The 23154-nt window shown below is 38.2% G+C and overlaps 2 protein-coding genes across 3 annotated transcripts in view; both read right to left on the reverse strand.

The window, feature by feature from the left end:
• Positions 1 to 8060: 8060 nt before the first annotated feature.
• Kar (monocarboxylate transporter 10-like protein kar) lies at positions 8061 to 17614 on the reverse strand. 2 transcript variants are annotated; one of them, XM_076434732.1, is made up of 8 exons: positions 17191 to 17614; positions 14376 to 14527; positions 14021 to 14294; positions 13273 to 13408; positions 12686 to 12851; positions 12125 to 12371; positions 11537 to 11677; positions 8061 to 10210 (listed from the first exon to the last, which is right to left on the reverse strand). In XM_076434732.1, exons 1-8 carry the CDS (start codon positions 17612 to 17614, stop codon positions 9918 to 9920), a joined length of 1833 nt encoding a protein of 610 aa, XP_076290847.1. In that variant the 3' UTR covers positions 8061 to 9917. The 2 variants fall into 2 exon arrangements, with proteins under 2 accessions (XP_076290847.1, XP_076290848.1); XM_076434733.1 differs by having other exon boundaries at positions 10072 to 10210; positions 11525 to 11677.
• Positions 17531 to 23154, reverse strand: part of LOC143214558 (protoporphyrinogen oxidase-like) — a 29005-nt gene continuing 23381 nt past the window's right edge. Inside the window, exon 4 of the mRNA XM_076435772.1 lies at positions 17531 to 17669. Within this exon, the coding sequence (XP_076291887.1) occupies positions 17637 to 17669 (33 nt within the window). The 3' untranslated portion in view covers positions 17531 to 17636. The remainder of the gene's footprint in view (positions 17670 to 23154) is intronic.

Below are 23154 nucleotides of genomic sequence, written 5' to 3' on the forward strand. Positions count from 1 at the left end.
AAATGTGATTCCATTTTCATAATTATTTCCATTTGCAATCACGGGCTTATTATCACAAAAATTTTATGAATAATTTTGGTGGAGTGGATATGTCGGTTATTATTATTTCAGTTCATTACTTAAATCAAATGTACAATGTAATTTTTTATTTAATTATACAATACCGTATTATAGGATAAAACTTTTCACTTTGTAGAAGTATAACATACAATATTAGCTTCAGATATGGAACAATTTTGGTTCGTTAAAAATTGCTTTCTGGAATGGAAAATTGAATTTTTAAAAATTTAATTATTATTGCTTCGTAAATGGCGAAGCTGTCCGTTCAAAAATCGCGAAATCGTATGCAGACACAGCCGTCTGGATTTCCCGAGAGTCCAGCCTGTTCTTAGGCGACTACGTCAAACGCATCTGCGAAAAAAGATATTGATCTATTGACAGCACAAACACGTTCGATTGGGACGCAAGGGTGGCCTCCGTATCCGTCGAGATTGCGATTATCACAAAGGGACTTATGGATTATCGATAACGGGCGAGAATGAAAAGCGGAAACGACAGGTCACCACAAATGGACTCGAGTGGACGCGATGGCAGGCACCGTAGATCGATAAATTCCATTTAATTCATTCGGCCGTTCGCCTGTCGCGCGAACATAGATGGAAAATTTTGTACATATATCCTACGCGATTTTTAGTGTTTCTCGTACACTGACTTAGCAGCGTATCTGCGTAGATTGTCCATCCGTGATTGCCGATTCGATTGTTCCTCCCACTTTGACAAAATAACGTCCACTGCCTCGTGTTTGCCGGTAGTTTGTACAATTTTAACAGACAATGTTACTCATTAACTCCTTGTGGTTTTCTGTGAACATTTTTTCAGATTTTAAAAGTGTTGCACTGCTTTTCACCCTATGGGTGGATAATATTTTTCTTTCCACTGTATCTTTATTTACACCCTCCACTAACGAGAGAAATATGCAACGGTGATCCACCTAAATATTTCCTTTAGTTTTTTAGCAATTTTTCATTTTTGTGGCAACAAATAAAATCTTATTTTCAATGGTAGCAGCCTTTATAGATCTGAATTGAATAAAAATCGTACTAAATTCTCTGGAATTTTATATTCTAGCAGTTTTCGAAAATTTTCAGAAGCCTCGAATGCATAAAGATCCGCAGTCTAGTCAAATAAAAGAGATATTTAGGTGAACCTAAATATAATAAATAGGTTTAATTAGTTTCCGAAACTTGGAATTGGTAAAGACAATTTTTATCTTACACAAAAATCCGCAGTCTAATTGATCACAAAACACGTCACGAATCACAGTTGCGAGTCAATGAAAGGATTGCTAAATTCCTTGGTCTCTATAATCACGTTCCGTGAACTGGTTGACGTGGCTATATGAAGGGAATACTGTATGTATAATATAGAAAGTAGTGGATACGACTTCGTAATCGTTTCGTCGACTACTAATTCTACTTTGTCTTATCTACGGGCACAAAGAAGCATAACGATGAGCAATTGTGAAAGAAAAAGATGGTTCTCCCGTTCTCTCTCACTCTCTCTCTCTCTGCCAACGAAATGGTAAATGAAAAATCTGCAATTTTTACCATTTTGTTCTTTTAGCCAAGCACTGTCCTATTACAGCGAATGAAGAATCACGTCTTTCAAACGTTTCGCGTCTGGAGAGGATCTGCGCTTGCATAGTCCCTGTGGTATTGCTGCAATTGCATGCACAGTGATGGGACGACCGTGTTTGGTTGAGAAAACAAAATGGTACAATTCGCTTCCTCTCACTCCCCCCTTCTCTCCGAGCATACGATTACCAGTTTGCTTGCATAGCATTTGCGTAACTGCACAATGCGAGCTTCGATATCGGCTACCAACAACAAAGGTTTAGCACATCAATTCCTTTTCTTAATTATTTTGATAAATCGAAAACGATGTAACTACACCATTCGGTTCTTCTGACGTCTTCACAGTTTTGTATTTGTTAATCCATTGGCGTAATTAGACCGCGGATTTTATTATATTTTGGCTCGGCAGTGAACGAGTCTGATCCGTCACGCGCCGAGGTGAAACGCTATTCGCAGTTTTTGCTTCAATATTTGGCACCTGCTTCACGCGATTAGTGCAGAAACCTGTTTTGCATAAAAATCCGCGGTCTAGTCGTCATAAATGCAGAAACTAATGTCTAAGAATTATCAACCCGAAGAGTCACGGATGACTATGCGGATTTGTAGGCAAAATGAAAATTGTCTGCATTCATTACAAGTATACAGGGTGGTTCTGGAAACTGGGACAAGTTACTGCTCTGTTTTCAGTAAAAATAGAAAAATGATGGAGAAAAAATCATATGTCATAATACGTCCTAAGTTCCTATGACCTTATTTTTTATGTGGATACATCGATGTACCCATCAGGTGCATTTGCACGTTATTCTTCAATGCAACCCAATTTTTTTGTTAAACCAATCGATCCCATTTATTATCCTACGTATAAAAGTACTGAAAACACAAGTATTGATTTGTGTCAAAAACGTTACTTTACTATACAAGAAACATCAAAACTCCCGATATGAATTGCAGGTACTAAAATGCCGTATTTACTCCGACGTAATACAGTCAAACCTGTTTTTTGCAGTCTTTTTGTATGCGGTATATGAATATCGAGATTCTGTTCGTCATACATAAATTCGCCGCGAGATTAGATCAATTTCAACGGTCAATCATCGACTGCATGGTAACAAAAAATAAATCAACTCTAATATCTTCAAGCGACGAAAGCGATTTCGAACCAGTTCGTCACAAGAATATGCGCGTTTTGGACTACGACGAGTAGTATTGAATTATGTACATTTTGGAAATGTCTCCATGTTTAAAACGAGAAATTAAAATCTTTAAAAATGTTTCCATGTGTAATTTAATTATTTATTTCGTTTGGAAAGCACTTTCTCGCTATTTCGTAAAGCTTTGACATATTTTCTAAGCGAGACTTTTTTTACGCTGTCCCTCTCCACCGTATAAAAAAAATTTTCTTTAATATGTTGTGAAAAATTATTTTTTATAGCTATTTATGAAGTTTGTGAATATTTTATTGTGCGGTTTTTCTTCTGCGGTCCCTATCTGCCGCACAAAAACAGGTTTGACTGTATGCCAAATATCTTGTGGAGTATTAACATTTCGATGACGTTGAGTTAGTACTTTTATACGTAGGATAATAAAAAAGGCATCGATTGGTTTAACAAAAAAATTGGGTTGCATTAAAGAGTAAAGTGAAATTGCACCTGGCGGGTGCATCGGTGCATCCACATAAAAAGTAAGGTCATAAAAAAAAGAGCAGTAACTTGCCCCAATTCGCAGGATCATCCTGTACAACGTTAAACACTGGTGGAGAAGAAAACACGAGAAGCATGATGCGGGATCGATGACGAGCCGGTAATAATCTGGGAAAGGAGCAGTTCGACACCTGGGATAGTTGTTGCCAATGAAAGTTGACTGATTCTGTCGATGTTGTACAGGAGTCGCCGCAGGCATCAACGTCGTCGGCGTCCCCGTCCTCGAGCCGGCAAGTTCTAAGCGGTCCGCAAGCAGAATCCAGATCGAAGTCGGGCGAGCTTCACTGTCAATCCGGTAATTAGTTTGCATGACACGTTTTTGGACCACACCGTGCCGCCCCGATCGAATTCGTACGCGTAAGAGCCCGCGCCGCTGATCTTGCGAATTCATAATACACCGCGCATTCGGAACACGTTCGCCGCTCACGTAACCCATGACAAAATTATGTACTACAACGGGGTGCTTTCGCCCAGCGCGTTTTAAAGCACCCATAGACGGGAAGGAAATTACCCATCACACCAGGATGATGGTGCCGGGCCCCGCGGGGAAATTTCAGTGAACACGAGCCACCGTTTGTAAATAACGCGTTCGCCAGCCAATTCGTTGGCAATTGATAGGCGAAGACCTCTGTAGCGAGCGATACCCTGTCTGGAAATTTATCAATATGTCAACCTGCTATTCCGATGCTCTCTCTCTCTCTCTATCTATTTATCTCTCTCACACACACAAGCACTCTGTGTGAGTTCTATATGGTGGACCAGTAACTGTGACCACCTGGAATATTTCCCTGATTTCTGTGGTCGCAAGGAAAAACGCCGCAATTTTGAAAAACTTTTGTTTTTGCATCAATTGAGCTTGATACAGTAAAGTCGCGATCTAGCTCCCCGAGGATCTCCACGATCACTGTCCCTTCATCTACCCCTTCCCTCGAAATAAAAATTTTCTAACTGAATTGCAACAATCTGGAGCGAAATAGAAATTTATCTTCTTTCTTAATATGTTTAATAGGTTGAAAATAATATAACAGAATTATTAAATTCTTCTGATGTTTTAATTATTGTAAATTACACCTACTCAATTTTGTCATAAATGCATAAAATCCGCTGTCTGTTAATGATATGAAAAAGTAACACTCACACACGGTGAAGCATCTAAAACAGGCCACCCGAATAACTCGGTTGCTATTGGTGACAGAAGACAATCTTATGTTAATGACTCATCAAGGTCATTCAAGATCGGTGAAGGTCACCTCCGATGGGAAATAAGTTGACCTACAAAACTACCAAGAAACTATTAATTTGATTGTTGATGTAGTTCTCGTTTACATAATAACTAGACTGCGGATCTTATTGCAAAATAAAAATGTTCTGCATTGATTGTGGGGGGGATTCAGGAATAAAATAAAAATTTATTTCATCCGTAGAGATTATGAAATGCAGAGAAACAGTTCAGTGAAATATCATGAAAAGTATTCGACGAATTAGAAACTGTTTTAAAGCAATAATTTCGATTGAAATTGTGCAAATTCAAATGAGTTCATTTTGTACGCGCAATATTCTCTGTCCTGAATATTTAGAATAATTTGAATAATTATCAGTCATAGTGCGCGCAAAGGATACGCGCGCTAATGGACAATGATAATACGCACTGTAAATGGTAATTTCAGTATTAGCATTATTAATTTTTTCTAATCGTTTTACGTAAAATCATTCAGCAACTGCTCCATTGAATATATCGCAAAGAATAGTGAAAACCTTATTGATCAAGCATAAATTTCTAAAAGTTATATTACGGTTCTCGTACGACATGCATATTCAAATAAAGTATAATGAAGCGTCATTTATGTATCTGGTTTGATTGAATTTTCACATGACTGCCAGTTCCACAGTAACGACACGATTCATTGAGTGATATTATGCATCGAAATAAATAATTGGAATAATTCCAACCGTGATTGATCTGAATGACCACATTAATAATGGTTGCTTTAATAATAACATGTTATTAATGCAGAATTGTTAGCTTGCGATTCTTCTATGCATACATTCTTTCATAGACGAAATGTGCGGTTTTGACAATGACGTTAAACAAACACAACATCTGAATCTTCTGTTACATGTAAATCTAAAATCACTCGTAATCACAATCTCTTCTTAAACAGTAAAAATATTTAGATATGATTTACGATTTACTGTCAAAGCTGATACCGCGATGAAATCTTCAAATCCTGAAAGAACTGCTATTCGTGAGAATAAGAAGAAGCCACAACGAGACGTCACGAACACCGTGATAGCTCTGCTGTTCGATGACCATTCGTAACACGTAATATAGGTCTACAGTGACGAAACGAGAAGCAATAACCAACGAAACGAAATCGTTTCGGATTGTTTCGTATTCACGATGGTTGGGCGCCATCTCATAAACGTGCGGCAGCATATAAAGACGGATGAAAGACACTGGCAAAGACCAGTCAAATTTTTCGGCGCGAAGTTAACGGTCTTGGCCAGCAAGTATGAGGAGAACGGTAACGAGACACCTGGTTCGTTAGCAATTTTCAATATTATTTTTAAATTCGTCTAATGTTTTGAATGTTCTTAATCGCACCTACTCACATTTTTGTCATAAATGTAAAAAAATTAAACTGTGAATTCATCGTCTGTGGAGCTATATCGAGACATTACTATGTAAGAAAAGTTGTTGTTCATAACTCAGAGAACATATAAAAAGATCGTAGAAACAAAACTATTCGCCAAGAACGTGATCATTCACTACATATCAAAAGCGAGACTGCCAGCAGATCATTGAAAACCCTGAAACCACGAAGCGACGCTTTTCTTCGGGTTCCAGGGCGGCAGTATCAGCAGAGAACATCCAGGAAAACCGCGCGACAGCTAAGCCATTAATTGCTTTTCCATTTTCCAGTTGACCCTCGTGCTCCTCTGTATTGGACTGGCAACATCAGATTTATCACCATATAAACCAAGGGGATGGCGTCCTAATGGTCAACGCTTTAATCCCACCAACAATCGATTGCATGCGTATTACGGGCCCCCCGGATTACCAGCCTATGAACCGCCAGACTCGACAAGCCACCCCCCAATTTTCACCACCACCGTCGCCCCGAGGACAACGACAACGAAAACCACGACAACAACAGCGAGAACCACAACGACACCGCGGACCAGGGAACCAACGACGCCCTCGAGCGCTCCCGAAGAAGACTTTGACACGAACCCAGCCGTGGCCATCGCGAATTCCTTCGCCTTCAACCGACCCGTTTACATTTACAACACATACCCGTTCTTGCCCGGTCATGTTCTCCTCAAGTAGACCCTAAGACCCTTCTGCGACGTCTCGTACATCACAATGACTCCAAAGAGTCTTTCAACATTTCTCAAATCTTTAAATATTTTCCTTTTCTTTCTGTTCCTTCGTCCATGATTGTTCACTTGCTAGAATTTGTAAGAAGTTACAGAACTTGTTAATTAGATCAACAATTGTAACACCGCACAAGTGTCGACCGTGCAGAATGAAATCAAACGTCATCCCTGAAAGATTAACAATTCTGCTGCCACGCTACGAAAAACGTGGCCGTGGTTTATACACACAATGCATAATGAAAGAAAAATGGCCTCGCAGAGCCGGGCGTTGTTTACCGGAAACGGTGAAGTTGTTCCTGTTTGACAAACACTGTGAGATTACTTTAGCTAGTTGAATATTTTCCAATTTGTTAACGCATATGGAATATTGTTTCTCCTCGGTGTGACAGAATGCTGTAATATTTTTGTAAAGTAATATATTTTGTGTACCATTTTTACACGAGCTCGCCGATCCTCCTGTTTTTCATTGGATTTATTATATTATCCTGACGGCGCTTTCACTCTCGTGAGATTTTGTAAATTTATGAATTATTTCGTGGGCTTACTGTTTGGACAATGAAAGCGTTAAATTACGCAGGAAACGTTTCTTGCGTCGCACAACTGGAAGAACGATTAGTGGAACGCCCTTTTCGTGCAGACATATTTCAAAGATATGTCTAACAAGATTCCCTCCTTATGATAGTACCGTTTAAAACCGACCATACAATTATACAGCGTGCAACACGCAACTGTATCGCTCGCTGATCGTCGACACATTATAGTCTTGTCAGAGATTAGCAGTTCTCGTACCCTTTTGAAAGAATTGCCGTTTCATTGACATCAGAACTAACCACGTTAAATGGTCGACTGACACGCTGATATTACAACGTGTCTCGTGATGATAGTTCGCTTTAAACTGCTCTATTCACGTTCCGGATTAATGGTCACCAATCAGACATTTCAATTGCTCAACTGAATCAGTAACGTTAGCGAAATGTTGGGATGCTCGTTCTGAAAGGACGCAATTTATGCTCTGAGGCGTCAACAATGAGCACCGTTCGCTGTATTTAGTTTTCTCGTACTCGTTCGTTAAACCCCGTTTTGAATCGTTCGCCAGAGAAAGTAAAATGTTAATAAAAATCCAATTCGATTCGGTTTTCTGTCTCACAGAAAAATCGAACGCGGCATTTCAAATGCAGCAATTTAGCAATCCTTTGAAACGAATTCACACACAAGTACAAAATGAAATGTAATGTAATTCTCGTTGACTCTGTAAGCTGTAAAAATACAAGGACATTTGCCGAACGATCTCCCCTTTGTTTATTATCCGCCACAGGGTTATAATATAAATCACGAACGACTTCGCTCGAATGGATTTGAAATTTAATCGAATTCTAATAAATACATGTTACATTAATAATAATACAAACGTGAATTAAATAGGAGATGCTGAACGGAATGTTCTCGCTCTTCGTTTTTCGAAAAATGCAAACGCCAGAGTTCTCAAAGTCAAATTACGAATTTTTCTTCGTGAAAAAAGAAATGAACGATGACTATATTGGATATACATTATCGTGGAAAACAGTTAACAATTATTATATCAACACTGTAACATCGTATACATATAATGCACTTATTCATTTCAACGACCCTGATCATTTTAACAGTTAGTATATTCCATTCAGTTATCAACGTTTCGAGAAGCAACTATAAATCTTTTTTAATTGACACTTTATGATATAGGAAATTATGTGTACGTAAGTATAATATTGTCGAGGCAACTCCACGATTACCTTTCGCGAAGAAAGGAGCTCGGCAGTTGCATTTATTCTTTCTCAAAAGTATACTATAGAACGTGCCGACAGTTTTCCTCAAAAGGTGAAAATAACGCATCGCATTTTCTGCAGGAGACACGGACACAATGTAATAACATCGACGTACACTATAATATGTTCTTTTCACCGGTTCTTTCACCGAACCTTTTCTAAACATTTCCATAGAAAATTTTCATGAAAAAAGAGATCTGATCTTGGTTGAGCAACGCAACGTTTTATTACTCGTTCGACGGTGAAGCTTTTCCTCGCCGGTTCGTTCTTTACAAAATATATTTATATATCCTCACGCATCTCACTATACACTGATATAGCAACTAGCTCTAGTGAAATTGACTCTGTTACGCTTTATTCGCTACGGTTCCTGTGTGTGGTTTGCCAGCGACAAACTTTGGCAAAGATAAAATGTATTGAGGTACGTCTGGCTCGATAAAATCACTAATCGAGATTCTCGTTTCAATCGCTAAAAATATATAACTCCTGCGGCATTTTTTCACGATCGCTAATGGCCGACTATGTTCTTCGTTCATTTTGTACATGATACATCTACTTTGCAGTTCAAAGTATTCCAGACCTTCGAAACGACTGAAAAATGACCAACATTTCTTAGGTTCTTTTAAACTAACAATTATTGTTCTCTCACAGTTGCTAGCTCTTCTAGACATGTATTATACCATTGATTATTCTAATTTCATTGTTCTAGAGTTTTCGTTCTAGAAATAAGTGTCACGACCCATGAACTTCGCGATTTATGATCACTAGACTGCGGATTTTATGCATTTATGACAAAATTGGGCACGTACAATTTAAAGCAGTGGACATGCTAAAAATATTTAAGGACATCAATGTATTCGTTTCAGCCGAATAGGATAATTAAACGAAGAATACAATTTTTATTTGGCTTCTGTATCCTGCAATCAATGCGAACATTTTTTATTTTGCCTAAAGATCCGCAGTCTAATGATCACTCTATCGTTGAACGGGAATCTTTTTAAAATAGTACTGATCTTAGAATAGAATATTTTCTAACATGCGTGAGTTTTATATTCGTGTTAAAAACGAAAAATATTCTTCGCTATATCGTTACATTGATAAAAAGAAAGATGACAACTATGTGTCCTGTGTTTGCACTTTTGACACGTTCGCTATCGGCTTGTACTTCAGCAATAAAATATGTAGAAAATAATCTTCTCTGTAGAAAATGAAAATTCAGCTAGCACAAAGCATTTTCTCAATATTTTCTAGCGCCAGGTAGCGAACGCGTCAATGCAAAGTCGATGCTAAAATTATTTCTGAAAGACTTTGAACATTTCAACTGCAAAGACGCGGGCGGCGAAGGTGGTCGCAGCGACGTTATTGACTTTGATTGTTCAGATTCGTTGCAGAGTTTGTCAAAACGAGAGGAACATCAAGGACCGTGATGTCCTTTGGCAGAATCCAGCGTTCCCTCTGTGCGATATGCTCTCGCCGTACAGCAACGGCACGCTCTCCGAATGTTCATAGTGATCGGGACACTTGGCTCCGTGATGCTTGCATCCGATGCCATCCTTAAGTTCGCAGCGTCTCCAGTAATGGTAGTGCACGTTCGAACGCATCATCCTCCTTGTTGGATGTTGTTGCGAATCGCACACATCCTTGAGCGCCGCCACGAAGCACGGTGGCAGATAGCCGACGCTCGAGTACTCTGCGAATTGCAAGTATGATTGTTTCACAGCCAGGAAAATTGAAATTTTCAAGCTCGGCCGTCGGACCGAGCCGACGCGAATGATCCCTCACTGGCAATCGACCGATTCGCAGAAATACGGAAAATGCTTAGAACGAGCCCAAACACGACATAGATCGGACTAGTTTAATTTTAATAGACTTAAATCAGGCTTAGGCAACTCCCCGCCATCCCTTCACCACGCCCAATACTCGCCACTTCCAATCACCCTACCCTGCTTCTATCTATACAGGGCGCCTACATGTAGTCACCTAAATATCTCCTTTATTTTTAATGACATAACTAATGTTTTTAATGCAATGCAAATGGTATCACGAGGTGAAAATGCTTTGCAAATGTTATTTTTTTCTCAAGGTAATTTTTTCCGGAGTCTCATTACGAGTTAATGATAAAATCAATATTGATCCTCAATAAGAAATTAATAAAACTAATGAAAGTATGCTTAAATTCAACACAAAAAAGCACAGCAAATAAATTACACCAAAACTAATGAATTAATCCTGGGTGCAATGACTAGTTGATTATTCTGATACCACGTTACCAATGTTAGTTTGCGTTAAACTAGACCATGTTATTCGTCGAGACACAGAAAACACCAATATTAGTGATATTAGCAGTTAAGATATTCCAATTAAAGATTAGTAATGCCAAGCGATATTATTAATGGAAGAAATTAGATGGCATAGCTATAATTAGACTGTGGATTTTTATGAAAAATCAAGAATAATATTAATTCATTGTGAGATACATAAGAGACATAGACATTTATTACCTTCTTTATTGGCTTGAATGTTTCTTAAGTGTACCTATTTATTTTTCTCATAAATTCATAAAATCCGCAATCTAATTGTAACATGATCGGAATTATGAGTGAACACAATTCCAAGGACTCTTCATATGACCCTAGTATGTTCTATTGAATTCCTTACCGCAACAGGAGCATCATGCAAATAGAATAGGTGAGATTGTGGGAACGTGCAAATCCCAACAGGTGGTGCAGCGTGCAATAAAATAAAAAATAATAGAGGCAATCGTTCGTTTTAGCAAGAAAATAGTGCATACATAATTCCTCGAAATATTGAATTGATTTTTACCAAGTGCTCTCTGTTCCCCATTTGACTGCAGACGGATTCGTGTTTTATTTTGCCGAAAAGCTTTCCATGGAAAGTTTCAACCGCCTTCGTGAACACAGTTCACACAAACTGACACGCACGTGTTTCAATACCACACGGAGAAACAGACTCTGTTAGTTATATGTGAAGGATGCACAAATACCTGTTTACCGACCATTCTGACAAGCCGCCTTATTATCCGCGTTCTCGCTAACACAGTTCTGGTCGTCGTCTTTAACGAACTTTATTAGGAACATCATCAGTGCCCCTACTATGGGTGGTATACCTGCTAGGAAGAATGGCAGATCGTAGCTACCTAAACAAACCAATGATCAACAATTTTAATAATGGGGAAAGGATGATCGAAATGTGAATGATAAGTACAAAAGTTTTTTTTAACTTTCGATTACTCGAATATAGTATTTACAATCTCGAAACGTTAAATTTATTTTGCATTCAAGTGGTTATATTATTGAAAAGAAATTTATTTATGTTGGATCATTATGTATAACCAGTTATGTAGAAAGTGAAGTGCGAGTAACTGAAGGTTAATCGAGAACAGTTAAAAATCCGCCTAAACATAGGCAAACTGTCTAACGCAGACGTTAGATAAGAAGTAGAGACGCGCAATGGTCATTTCATGCTTCGTTGTTGGTCAGGTTGCCGCTGCTAGGATTGATTTATATTATCCATCGCTAACAACGGAGCCGAAGCCGAGATATCAAAATAAATGTAACAAATAAAACTGATTAAGCATAGTTACCAGTGTGATCGTACAGAAGACCAGCGATTGGCGGACCTACGGTCAAAGGTATCGAGCACATGCCCAATAAGAATCCAATGGCTTGAGTAGCCCCTTCTCGGCCGCAAATGTCGAAGGCAATGGGACCCAGAAGGGATATGAAGCACCCGTCGAATAGTCCCATTGCCAGGGAAATAAGTAACAACACCATGAAGGAAGGTGTGACAGGAAGAAGCATGGTGAGAACGCCGATGCTGACGAACGATATCTGAACAGGAAAGAAAAATTGTACTTTTTAAATAAAGAACTACTTAAGTACCGTAGAGTAACATCATAAGTTATGTGATTCATAACATCACGCTCACAGCATAATCTCAATTTATGAAAGACTAAAAAAATTTATTACAACAGAGAACTTGTTATAATTCGAAAACACTCTCAAACGTAACCCGATTACATCATATCAGTAGTTATCTTCATACTGATTATCTTCGTGCAGCAGTGATACAACTTTTGATACACAGAGAGTGATCAAATGATTAGAGTGATAATAATCAATATTTAGATGACAGTCGATTTTACCTGTTGTAAAAATATTCGATCGACTTTCGGCAGATCGGCGATATAGCCGAAAATTAATCGGCCGAGGCCGGACGTGATGCCGATGCACATGATTGGAAGCTTTCCGTCCGCGTCCTTGAATACTGTCTCAACGAATTTCCCTATATGAACATACGGGACGAAATACCTGAAATGAACATTCTCATTGATCTGAAAACCCATGTCATTTTATACGGTTGACGCTTTCGCTGCGGTCGTTTCTTTTACAATGGTTTGAATTACACGGCGCGTGTAACTTGATTGCCGCTCCGAGAAAACGAGTTTTACTTTCGCAACACCGTTGCCCGAGAGCCACGACAGCGTTTCCGCGCAGGCTGAAATTATTTTATACGACAGCTTCTATTGTTTCAATATCAACGGGCTGCCCCGCGCGTCGTCCATGAAACTGACCGGCTTCGAAAAATCATTTCCATCGAACGTTACTACGCCGACACCGTTGGAGATCGTTCACGTGGAAAAGCTGCAGCGAAACCGTCGATCCGCGTTATTTACTCTTAGGATTATTGTATGTATAGTACAGTAATTATGGTAACGCGACTCGTGCTTACCCGAACAGAGCTAGGGGAATGGAACTTGCCCAAACCACGTATCGTTTCTTCTTCCAGATAGAGACGTTCACCACCGCTTTCACACAGCTTTTAAAGTCTGACTTCGATTTTAACTGACTGCTTGGTTGAGGCGTGACTGGAAAATCATTCAGAATAATTTGTAGCTTTGTTATTCATTATTGGATTGCGAATTTTATGAACTGCGTGAATAATTGCGAATGCCTTTTATCCTTCATTAACCCCTATGTCAATAATGAATATTTTCTACGGCATTCAATCACTTGATCCTTGTAAATTAATCTGCGACTATCCAAGAACATAAAAGTCTACAATAATTTTGCTATTTGTCAACATAAATATTAAAAGAGTTTTAAAAAAAATAGCGATACAACTATTGATACGAGGCCAATTACGTAAACAGTGAAAAGATTAAGAGAATAACGAAATTGTTATAGATAAAAGGAATGTCTACTTCATCGACTAAATTTTCAAAATTATCGTTCTCTTACATCTTCAGAGGCCCGTATGCTAATATCCTCGGAAGTCAAGCTATAATTCAAGTCGACCAGTTCTTGCCAGAGACCAGACCATTGGGGCGAAGGAAGAAAAGTAAAAAGATATCGAACAGTAAATTATTCCCCTTGGCTATTCATCCGTAGGCTGCGGGTATTTATGCAAATTCTCACTTCCACGAAGGCGTTTCGCGAAAATCCAATAGTTGAATAAGGATATTGAAAATGATACTCACAAGGGATCGGTTTGAAAAGTATCGCGCAGGCCATAACGATCGCGGTGAGCACAGCTAGCGATCTTAGCGCGCCTTCTAATCCGAAACGACGAAGTATGACTTCGATGAAGTATGGCATGAGGGTGGTGAATATTGAACTTCCAGCTGTGACGATGCCATTTACCAGGCCCAAGTATCGCTTAAAGTAATGCCCGAGGATCGCTAAGCTCGGGGTGTACGCTAAGCTTGCGCCGAGTCCATACATCACTCCGTAGGTCAAATAGAGTAATGTCACCTGAATCCAAAAGGTACAGCGGTTAAATTGATTGCTATAAAAACTAGATTGAATGAAAATATAAATTGAGAAGTTAGTCACCTTGTCGGAAAACATCGACGACAGAAACATTCCTCCGGATGCGAGAGCGCCACCCAGAAACGTTGTCATCTGGATGCCGATTTTATCAGTGAGGATGCCAGAGATCGGCGATAAAAAGAATGTGGTACCAATGGTTAACGATCCAACCAAGGCTACGTAAAGTAAACAATACATTCGAGCATCGGTCGGTTTAAACAATTACATTTTGTCATATTCGATCGTTCTGGATGCGTGATCTGGCATGAGTTGCATCTGCTGCAATTTGGTGAATCAACATGAAATGTTCAGTTCATTTATTGCAAAGGTATATTTTGAAAAACAGACATTTTCTTCGACATTTCGAAATGCAATCGATAAATTATAGTTTTAGCTTCATCATATTTTTTACAATCACGCGTTTTTCTATTAAAGTATTGGGTATGGGAATAAAGTTTCCGCCCTTTTGACAGATGTCGTTGTACTTAAGTACCGATCGCGTATTTGATGGAACGTAGTACATGTTTTTAAAAGGTCTATGTCTAAACTTCAAAGCGCAGTTAGTGGCAATTGTTTCGAGCGTGAACAGCAGTCAATTTTTCGCGTGAAAAATATCGACTTTTGTTGCAAGTAAGCAGCATTTGTGGGAAGTCATGCTGCATTATTTTGTTTTAAAGAAAGGTGTTATATATTTACTATATTATATTTATTATATATTTACGGGGACGATGCTCCATGAAATACAAGATTTCGACGTAAGGGACAAAGATTGCGATGGTATGCCAAAAAATTCGAAGATACAGATTTGCCAGCATTACTTGCTGGAAATCCACGTCACACACTTGCAGAACTGTCAATTGAATTAAACGTTGATCGATCTACTGTTGGAAAACGTTTTCACGCTATGGGAATTGTTTATAGGCTTCTTTTCAACAAAAAGGGGCGGAAACTTATTCCCATACCCAATACTTCTACACAAGTTGATTCGAAAATGCAACTCTGCGTTCGAATGTTTTCATTGATTACTGTAATTGTTAACGATATGAGATCCTCCAATGAACATTAAATAAATTGTACGAGAAAAGACACATTCTCTAGCAGAATAACAATAATATTAAATCTATAATCTAATTTCTATTAAACGCTTGAAGCTGGACAGAACATTCCAGCAGACGTAACATTGTCTAAGGATGTATTGCAAATTAATGTCAAGTCAATAAACAATAGAAGATTCCTATCTTGCCGCATGATCTTATAGTTAAGACATCGTTCATTGCCCGCATTGGTTCGTATAGGCCTAGTTTTACTTCAAAGAGTAACTACCCCTAGATTAATATTATTTGACCCTCGTTACTATTAATGTCCACGTAATTGTCGACTAATTCAGATCCAGGTTGTCCCGAGCATTGACTCTATGGGTGATTAGGCTGATCGATCGGTTTAATTGATATGCAACCCAAAGTAGTTATTCCATGCCACGTTTAACAATGATTAAGCCTAAGAAACAGCCGGGTACGAAGAATTCAATTCTGGAGATATGTGTTTGCACAATTAGGCCATGGACAAGTTAACAACGAAATCATACTGTGTGCTATTGGTACTCTAATCATCGGAACATGATCTGTAACAACATAGTTTGCCAATTATTCTACCGATATTGTTTACCAAAACTTGTAACAAAAACTAGTGCGGCATAATAATAAGAACGATTGAGAGAGATTGCTCGCGAGAAGAAATTGGTCCACGATAATTGAAAACAGATGCATGTGAATGAAGTGAAGACAGTTCAATGATCCGTCATTAAAAGTAACTATTAGATAATGCGTTATCGGTAGAAGAATTCGTAAATACTAAAAATGGGAAGATAACGCGGTTCGTTGACTGCACTGAACAGCCGCTTAGAACAAAGATCTATAGAAATAAACTGCATTATTTTTTTTTTCCTTGCATGAAGGTTCTATTGTGCTCGTCGCAGTCGGAGTGAGAAAAAATTGTGGCATGCACGCATGTTAACGATTGTTATAAAATATTAGTTTAAAAGAATTTTCCTGAAATTAGAATAAATCATGAATCACTGAACCTTTTTCTAATAGAGGGGTATGAACATAATGCATGTGCACCGAAGCCGAAAGAGTAACTTAATCTTCTAAAGAAGATATTATCGATAGTAAATATAATAGCAAATAAAGTACTAGAGATATAAACTATGCATTTAGTGGGTACATGAAAAAATTCAAAACACTTATTTGTTATCGCGCATCAAACAATCGGCCGTTTTTTACAGATAAGATTAGCTGGAACAATCTTTTTGGTCAGCTCAATGTTAAGATGAAAGTTGAATAGTTTTCATGAAACTTTTACGAAATGTCCTAGATTGGTATTGAACATTTCATTCACAAAATTGTAAACATTACTTCTACTAGAAAAAAATATATTGAATACAAATTAAACATAAAACACCGTAAATATATAAGCTAATTACAGCAAACTAAAATTTCTCACATAAATATATAATTCATCGTTCCACATAACGCGATGCAGCAGGATCGAAAGAATGCAGCACACCGCAGAAAACATGCAACGCAGTGGAAATTCGAAAAAAACAATGTGCTCGTGGAGCACACTCGTCTCGGCGGTAAAACATGCGGTGACAACAACACGGGGAATAAAACCAAGAATAAGAATCAAGAATAAAAATCGCAGAAAGGGTGAATCCGCGTGGAAAGTAGTTCGATCGGTCAGAAGCCAAGACATTATAGCAACAATCATTCATCCAAGCAACAACGAGCGCGTTATCAGAGTCTCGTGCTCGATGAACATTATCAAAGACAAAACTCACCAGCCTTCGAAGACGCTGCGGTATCTCCGGACTCTAGCAGCCGTTTCTGCAGTTCGAGGTAGATCAACGAGTACGTGTTAATGACGCTGAAGAGTACACCGTTGATGACGAAGCTGCCGATCATGATCATCCAGGCCCGCATCCCGCCATCGGGAGGAGCAACGTTGTTGTTTGGTGGGCCGGCTTCCGGATCCAGCCTCGAGTTGTTCGTCAGGGTTTGATCGTCTTCCATGTTCCTCTTCAGCCTGCTTGTCTGACTTTCGACCACCGATATGGATGTGCGATCCGGCTCCAATAGAGGATTCCCTTCCACGCTCACGTTCGAGTTCTCTTCCGATTGCTGACCGTCCCGCGCATCCTCGATCGCCGCGCTCGATAGATCGCTCGAACTTCGCTTCGGTTCGGCATTCTTTGCGAGCGTCATCGTGCAGTTCGTTTTTCACCCGCTATACCGGCCCCGGGTCGAGGGTGTCCGCCAACTGCAAACCAAGAGCGCCGTCTATAGTCCGTAAGGGACGTAGAGGTTGGGACACGTTTTGCTTTTTATTAGCTCGTTCGGAAATTAAATTTTCTTCTTCGTGTGTTCTTTATACCTTTACAAACAAATTGGTTGGGTGAAATACAAAACAGTAAAAGATAAAAACAGTTTTCAAATATCGTGATGTTCTTTTTAATGGAACAAGGTCGTTACGCGATGAAATCCATTTTTATGCTATTCCACTTTCCTACAATCAGTGAAAAACATTTTCGTTTTGCGTAAAAATCCGCAGTCTAGTTGTATTGGTTTCTAAAAATTTCGAAAAAATGCTGGGTTACAATATTCGACGAAATTTGGCACGATTTTTATTTATTGTGGACCTACAAATATTATTAACAATGAAAATAGTATTTTATTTGGTAGCACTTTCTTAAAATTTTGTCTGAAAAAAATGGAAATTGGAAGTACGCATTCCCATAGCCTTTTGCTTATTTATTACCGCAAGCGTAGAAATTGTCAACATTCTTTATGCGGTGCAAATTTCATTTTAAATAAAGTCGTAGAAATGGGATCTTAGAGCAAAATGTTATAAAACTTATTCTAAATAGTAAAAAATTGACTTTCATTTCCTCTTGAAACGATTTTCCGAACGGCCTAATAGCTAACAAATCTCGTAGGGTAGGAATTACAAAAATGTACACCCTGGAAAGGTATAGTTGCCAGCTATACAATTTTCGCTGGAGAAAGTATAATGATAAGGTTAACGGATAAAAAGTTATAGCTATTTTTCTGAAAACAAAAACTCTGGAAAGTAAATGTTGAAATGAAGTCAAAACGCCCTATGTTCAATGTTTATTGAGTATCTATTTCTTAGATCATGATTCGACACAAAAAAGAACATTGAATAATGGAAAAACGTCACCATTTTGGACGGAAAGAAATTTAATATATGTAAATGGACAGATTTTAAAATAAAGTCGAAGTAGAATTAGTTCGGTAAGAGATAAATGTATTTTCATTACCTCTGTTTCAAATGATTCTCAAAACTGGAACTTTTACTTCTTATTGCGGGCGCACAGCAGTTCCGTATTAAATAACTGCCATGACGTGAACTCGCGGGACTGATAATACGTCCAACGAAAATATTAAAACGACTTAATTACGTTATCGGAATATGCGTTCTTATCTATAGAAAGTAGATTAACTTCGACATAACCGAGGTAAACAAATGGCGGTTTAAACTGCACAGTTAGAATATAAAAAGAATTAAGAGAATTTAATGACTGGTTTTTTCACTTGTAATATAGTGATCTCAAAGTGTATTCATGTCCACTATCGTTTGTGAATAAGTGTGCACCAAACTGACACGTGTCCAACATGCTGATAAGACACAGTGTCCTAGCACCAGTAGCGTAAGTGAACTTACGTTTTGTACACTGTTCGGAATTATCCGAAAAAATTGTCTTCTTTAATCGCTGCGTAATGAAGCTCGTGAAATGATTGAATTAATTCTTTATCAGTGATGTAACAAATAAACATGATTAAAAACAATTTTACTGGCCCGATAGAAAGTGTTTTTGTTTTGTTTCGCGATTAAAAGTGAGCTTGATTAATGGCAATTTAACGCATGACTAATTTTTACTGATCTCATTTCAGTTTGTATTTAAAAATGATAAAAGCTTCACCATTTTACGGATACATGTTATAGATAAATAAACATACTGGAAAAAGGCGCACCATTTTCTAGAATTTAATCCGATGATGTGAAACTACCTCTTACATGTACTTTCTCAGACGATGCAACTTTTTGGCAGAACCCAATACCTCGGCGCAGACCAGAAAATTGAAACAGTTCATTTCTCGAGTGCAGAATTTGATATCGAGAAATCTGCGGAGTCCCGTAAATGTACTGCTAATATGAAATTTCATCTAGTAATGGCGTTCGAGCGTTACAAGTACGGTTATAGACACCGTTAGATTTTTGTTCGATCGTAGATATCATTCGCCACGGGTGATTCAACTTCTTGCGTTCAGTTCACGTGAAATATTTCGAATTCCTTGCGCATTGATTAAATAATTTAGCAAATACTTGAAGTTATTATAAATACATAAAATCCGCAGTCTAATGACAACCAACAGGTAAAAGGTGTCGGTTTTGTTTCTATTTCCGGTTGTGCAAAAGGCTAATAAAAGGTAATCGCTGTACCTCATGTGAACGCGATTTGTCTTGATACACATCTTATACAATGCAAGCTCATCCGACAAAGTGACGATTGCCTATTGAAGCAGAAATGAAAGTGCAAGTGTTACATTGTACCACCGTTGAAAACGTAGCGAATTTTGAACGCGGCCGCTGGCCAGAAGATAATTACATTATTTAAAAGGAGGGTCAATGCAACTTTCTAAGAACATTAAATAGTCGAGTCTAGCTGAGAAGCAAACCTCCGAACCTAATGATAACATAATGGAGCACGCAAATCATATCATAATAGAGTTAATACTTGGGAAAAAGAAACGAGGGACAACCATCTTGGTTCTTCTACGAAAATAACGCGCACGGTTTTGCGTCGCGGCGACGTCAAACCAAAATAAACTCGAAATCGACGTTCTAATTAGTTGTGCACGAATATTTATAAGTCCCAGTGTGTTAGAAAGTAACGTCGACTCATTATTTACGTGTATATTTACCAATAAGATAACGAACGACTCTCTGTATTCTTTGTCGCAATTGCTATTGTATTGCAGCTCATCTTCCTCGCCTTTATGTATCGTTTGACATTGTTATCTGTATCAGCAAATGTGTTTTCGTCGTATTGATATACTTATACATGTTAGAGCCTAATGTTACATCTGTTTATCATCACACAATATTTATTATTTGACTGTGGATCTTTATGCGAAATAAGAATATTCAGCGATTGTGGGCAACAGGAGTTCAATAAAAATGTATTTCATTCCCTAATAGTTTCTTACACCTGAAAACAACGTAACAAAATTTTTAGATTCTTAATATCCGCAGTCTATTTTACCTCATTTCTCATTTTCATTCATTTTATAAATGTTTTGATCGTGAAATCTCTTTACTAACAACTCTAGAAGCTAATTGATAAGCATAGCGATCTAAATAAACTATCATGATGTTAAATACATAATTTGTAAGGGCGACTATACCGTCTAGTCTGACGAATAAAGTACGTTTCTCCTTTATGCTACCAGCTCACGTTCTTGCCCACGAATTAGTACATTTGAGAAAATTACTCTCGCGTTAACTGCAAGTAGAAAGGTAAACACACGGATGATACTATTCAAACCACTGTAATGTAATTCAGAATCGTACGAGGAAGCTTAACATTAAGCAAGCGCTGCCGTTCTGTCGATTTGAAATAGTGAAACATGTGAGAAGCTTTCTTAATACAGTCATTTGATTAATTTTCATTATTTCAATAACTGGAACTATAATTTGATGACTAATTGACCGAAAAATTCGAAACTAATATTAATTTAACAGATATGAATCATATTTAATAACTGCTTTCATTTAGATCATTTTCTCCACGCACCTGACACATTGTTGCATTACGATGATACGAGTTTGAAAAATGCTTATCACACAATAATGAAGTTGCATATGAGACCGCCATTGATAGATAAATTTTCTTGCTACGATTTATGGCACGATATAATCAGCATACATATATCGTGATAGTATGCTTTAAAATGAGTCGTTTATTATTCTATTTCTTTTTTAACAAAATGATCATGGTTCGAATATCGACTCTGCGGAATTTGCGTCGTTCAGAAAAATTGAGACGCATCAACTACCGTTCTAGACATGCAATCTATTCATCATTCACGCATGTCCTTTGCGTAAAATCATCAAATCTGTTCAGGTTGACCTTGCATTCGTATTGAGTGATTCGAGCATTCAAACGGCATCATACATGGCTCCCATGTTTATTAGCCACCGATTAACCTTCTCACGCGTAACACGCCGCCAGTCATTGATAACAAAGCCTATCTTTCTGAAGAAGGAAACCAGTTGGTAGTGACCAGTGACGCATCTTCGGCGTAAAGGAACAATTCTTTATAATTGAATCAAGCGTATGCCGACCATTCAAACGATTTTGAAGTGCTGATCATATTCTGATACAGACATTAGACTGTTTGTTATACATGGCGGGGCATTTTGTCATGTTTATGTCACGATATGCCCCCCACTATATCGTGTAAGTTTTGTATACAGGGTAGGGCAATAACTATGTCCACCTTGAATATCTCCGTTATTTGTAATAATATGGAAAAATGTTATGAACAAAATTTGCACGGTACAGAGGGGGGCATATTGTGACATAAACATTTTCTGCGTGGGTGGAGGCATGGAGGTGATTTCAAGGTCACCTTGATTTTTTTTAATGGAAACACCTACTTTCTGTATCGTGAATCGATAGACTATCGAATTCTGAGTAGAAATGTATTGACCTCCATATGTCCTAAATCTAATGGTTAACGAGATATTATCGAATACAATTTTCTTTTTCTTTGGATAATATCTCGTTAACTATTAGGTTTAGGACATATGAAGGTCAACACTTTTACACTCAGAATTTGATACTCTATCTATCTATGGTATAAAAAATAGGACATTCCATTTGAAAAAATAAAGTTGACCTCGAAAACATGACGACTCCTCGACTTAAACTTTTTATTCGAAATATTTCTTTCTCTGGAATTTAGTTTTCGAGATATTCCAGGTGGCCAGGATAAATGCCCCACCCTGTATATTCTATCATATTTCCCAAAGCTGTATATGCTATATGTATAAACTCTATTGGGTTTGAGGCAATAAATAAATAATAATAAAATTTCAAATCAAAATTCCACTAATTACCACGTGCGTCTAATGAAAGATGACGGCGACTATGTCCATAAGAAGAATCCACAGAACTTGAAGGACTGATAACCAGAAAAAAAACAGTTCATTATTATCAATGAAAAGCCTAAACTAGTGCTGACATGTGCGAGGTGTTATCCTTGAATGAAGAAGGTGCGCGACGCTGATGTGCGCAAAATGATCAAACGATCATTGGGAGAACTCCCCCTCTTCAACGTAGCAAGCCAACGTGTCGTGCGTATGCCGGTTGTGGAAACTCGCGTTGCCCTAATCGTTCTCCAAACTTCTACTAATGTCTACAAAAACCCCAACGACAATTGGTCACGTGGTAGGACCATCGACCAATAGAATCGGCTCATCCCCAGGAAAGCGGAAGTGCGATACAGAGTACCGTACTGTACAGAGATAGTAAGTTGCTGAGGATGTGCGAACCGCACTAAATCAAATCCCTCAGGGCCTCATACTACACTACAGTAAAATTCGTGGTCCACCTATCATCGTCTACCAGATTGTTTACGATAATATATTTACTACGTTCTTCGTCTTTCAAGTCGAAGCCACGCTTCGTCTTCAATCGCGGCGAGAGGTAAGGTCA

Source organism: Lasioglossum baleicum, chromosome 12 (genome assembly GCF_051020765.1).
Source record: "Lasioglossum baleicum chromosome 12, iyLasBale1, whole genome shotgun sequence".
In the NCBI taxonomy this organism is placed as follows: Eukaryota; Metazoa; Arthropoda; class Insecta; order Hymenoptera; family Halictidae; genus Lasioglossum; species Lasioglossum baleicum.

Excerpts from the sequence above, each read along its gene's own strand:
- Kar (XM_076434732.1), bottom strand. The coding sequence starts at position 17,614 with ATGACGCTCGCAAAGAATGCCGAACCGAAGCGAAGTTCGAGCGATCTA. Across the intron at positions 12,852-13,272 it reads ATTCCCCTAGCTCTGTTCGG|GTATTTCGTCCCGTATGTTC; the intron begins GTAAGCACGAGT and ends TGTTCATTTCAG. Across the intron at positions 12,372-12,685 it reads ATCGAATATTTTTACAACAG|ATATCGTTCGTCAGCATCGG; the intron begins GTAAAATCGACT and ends TTTCCTGTTCAG.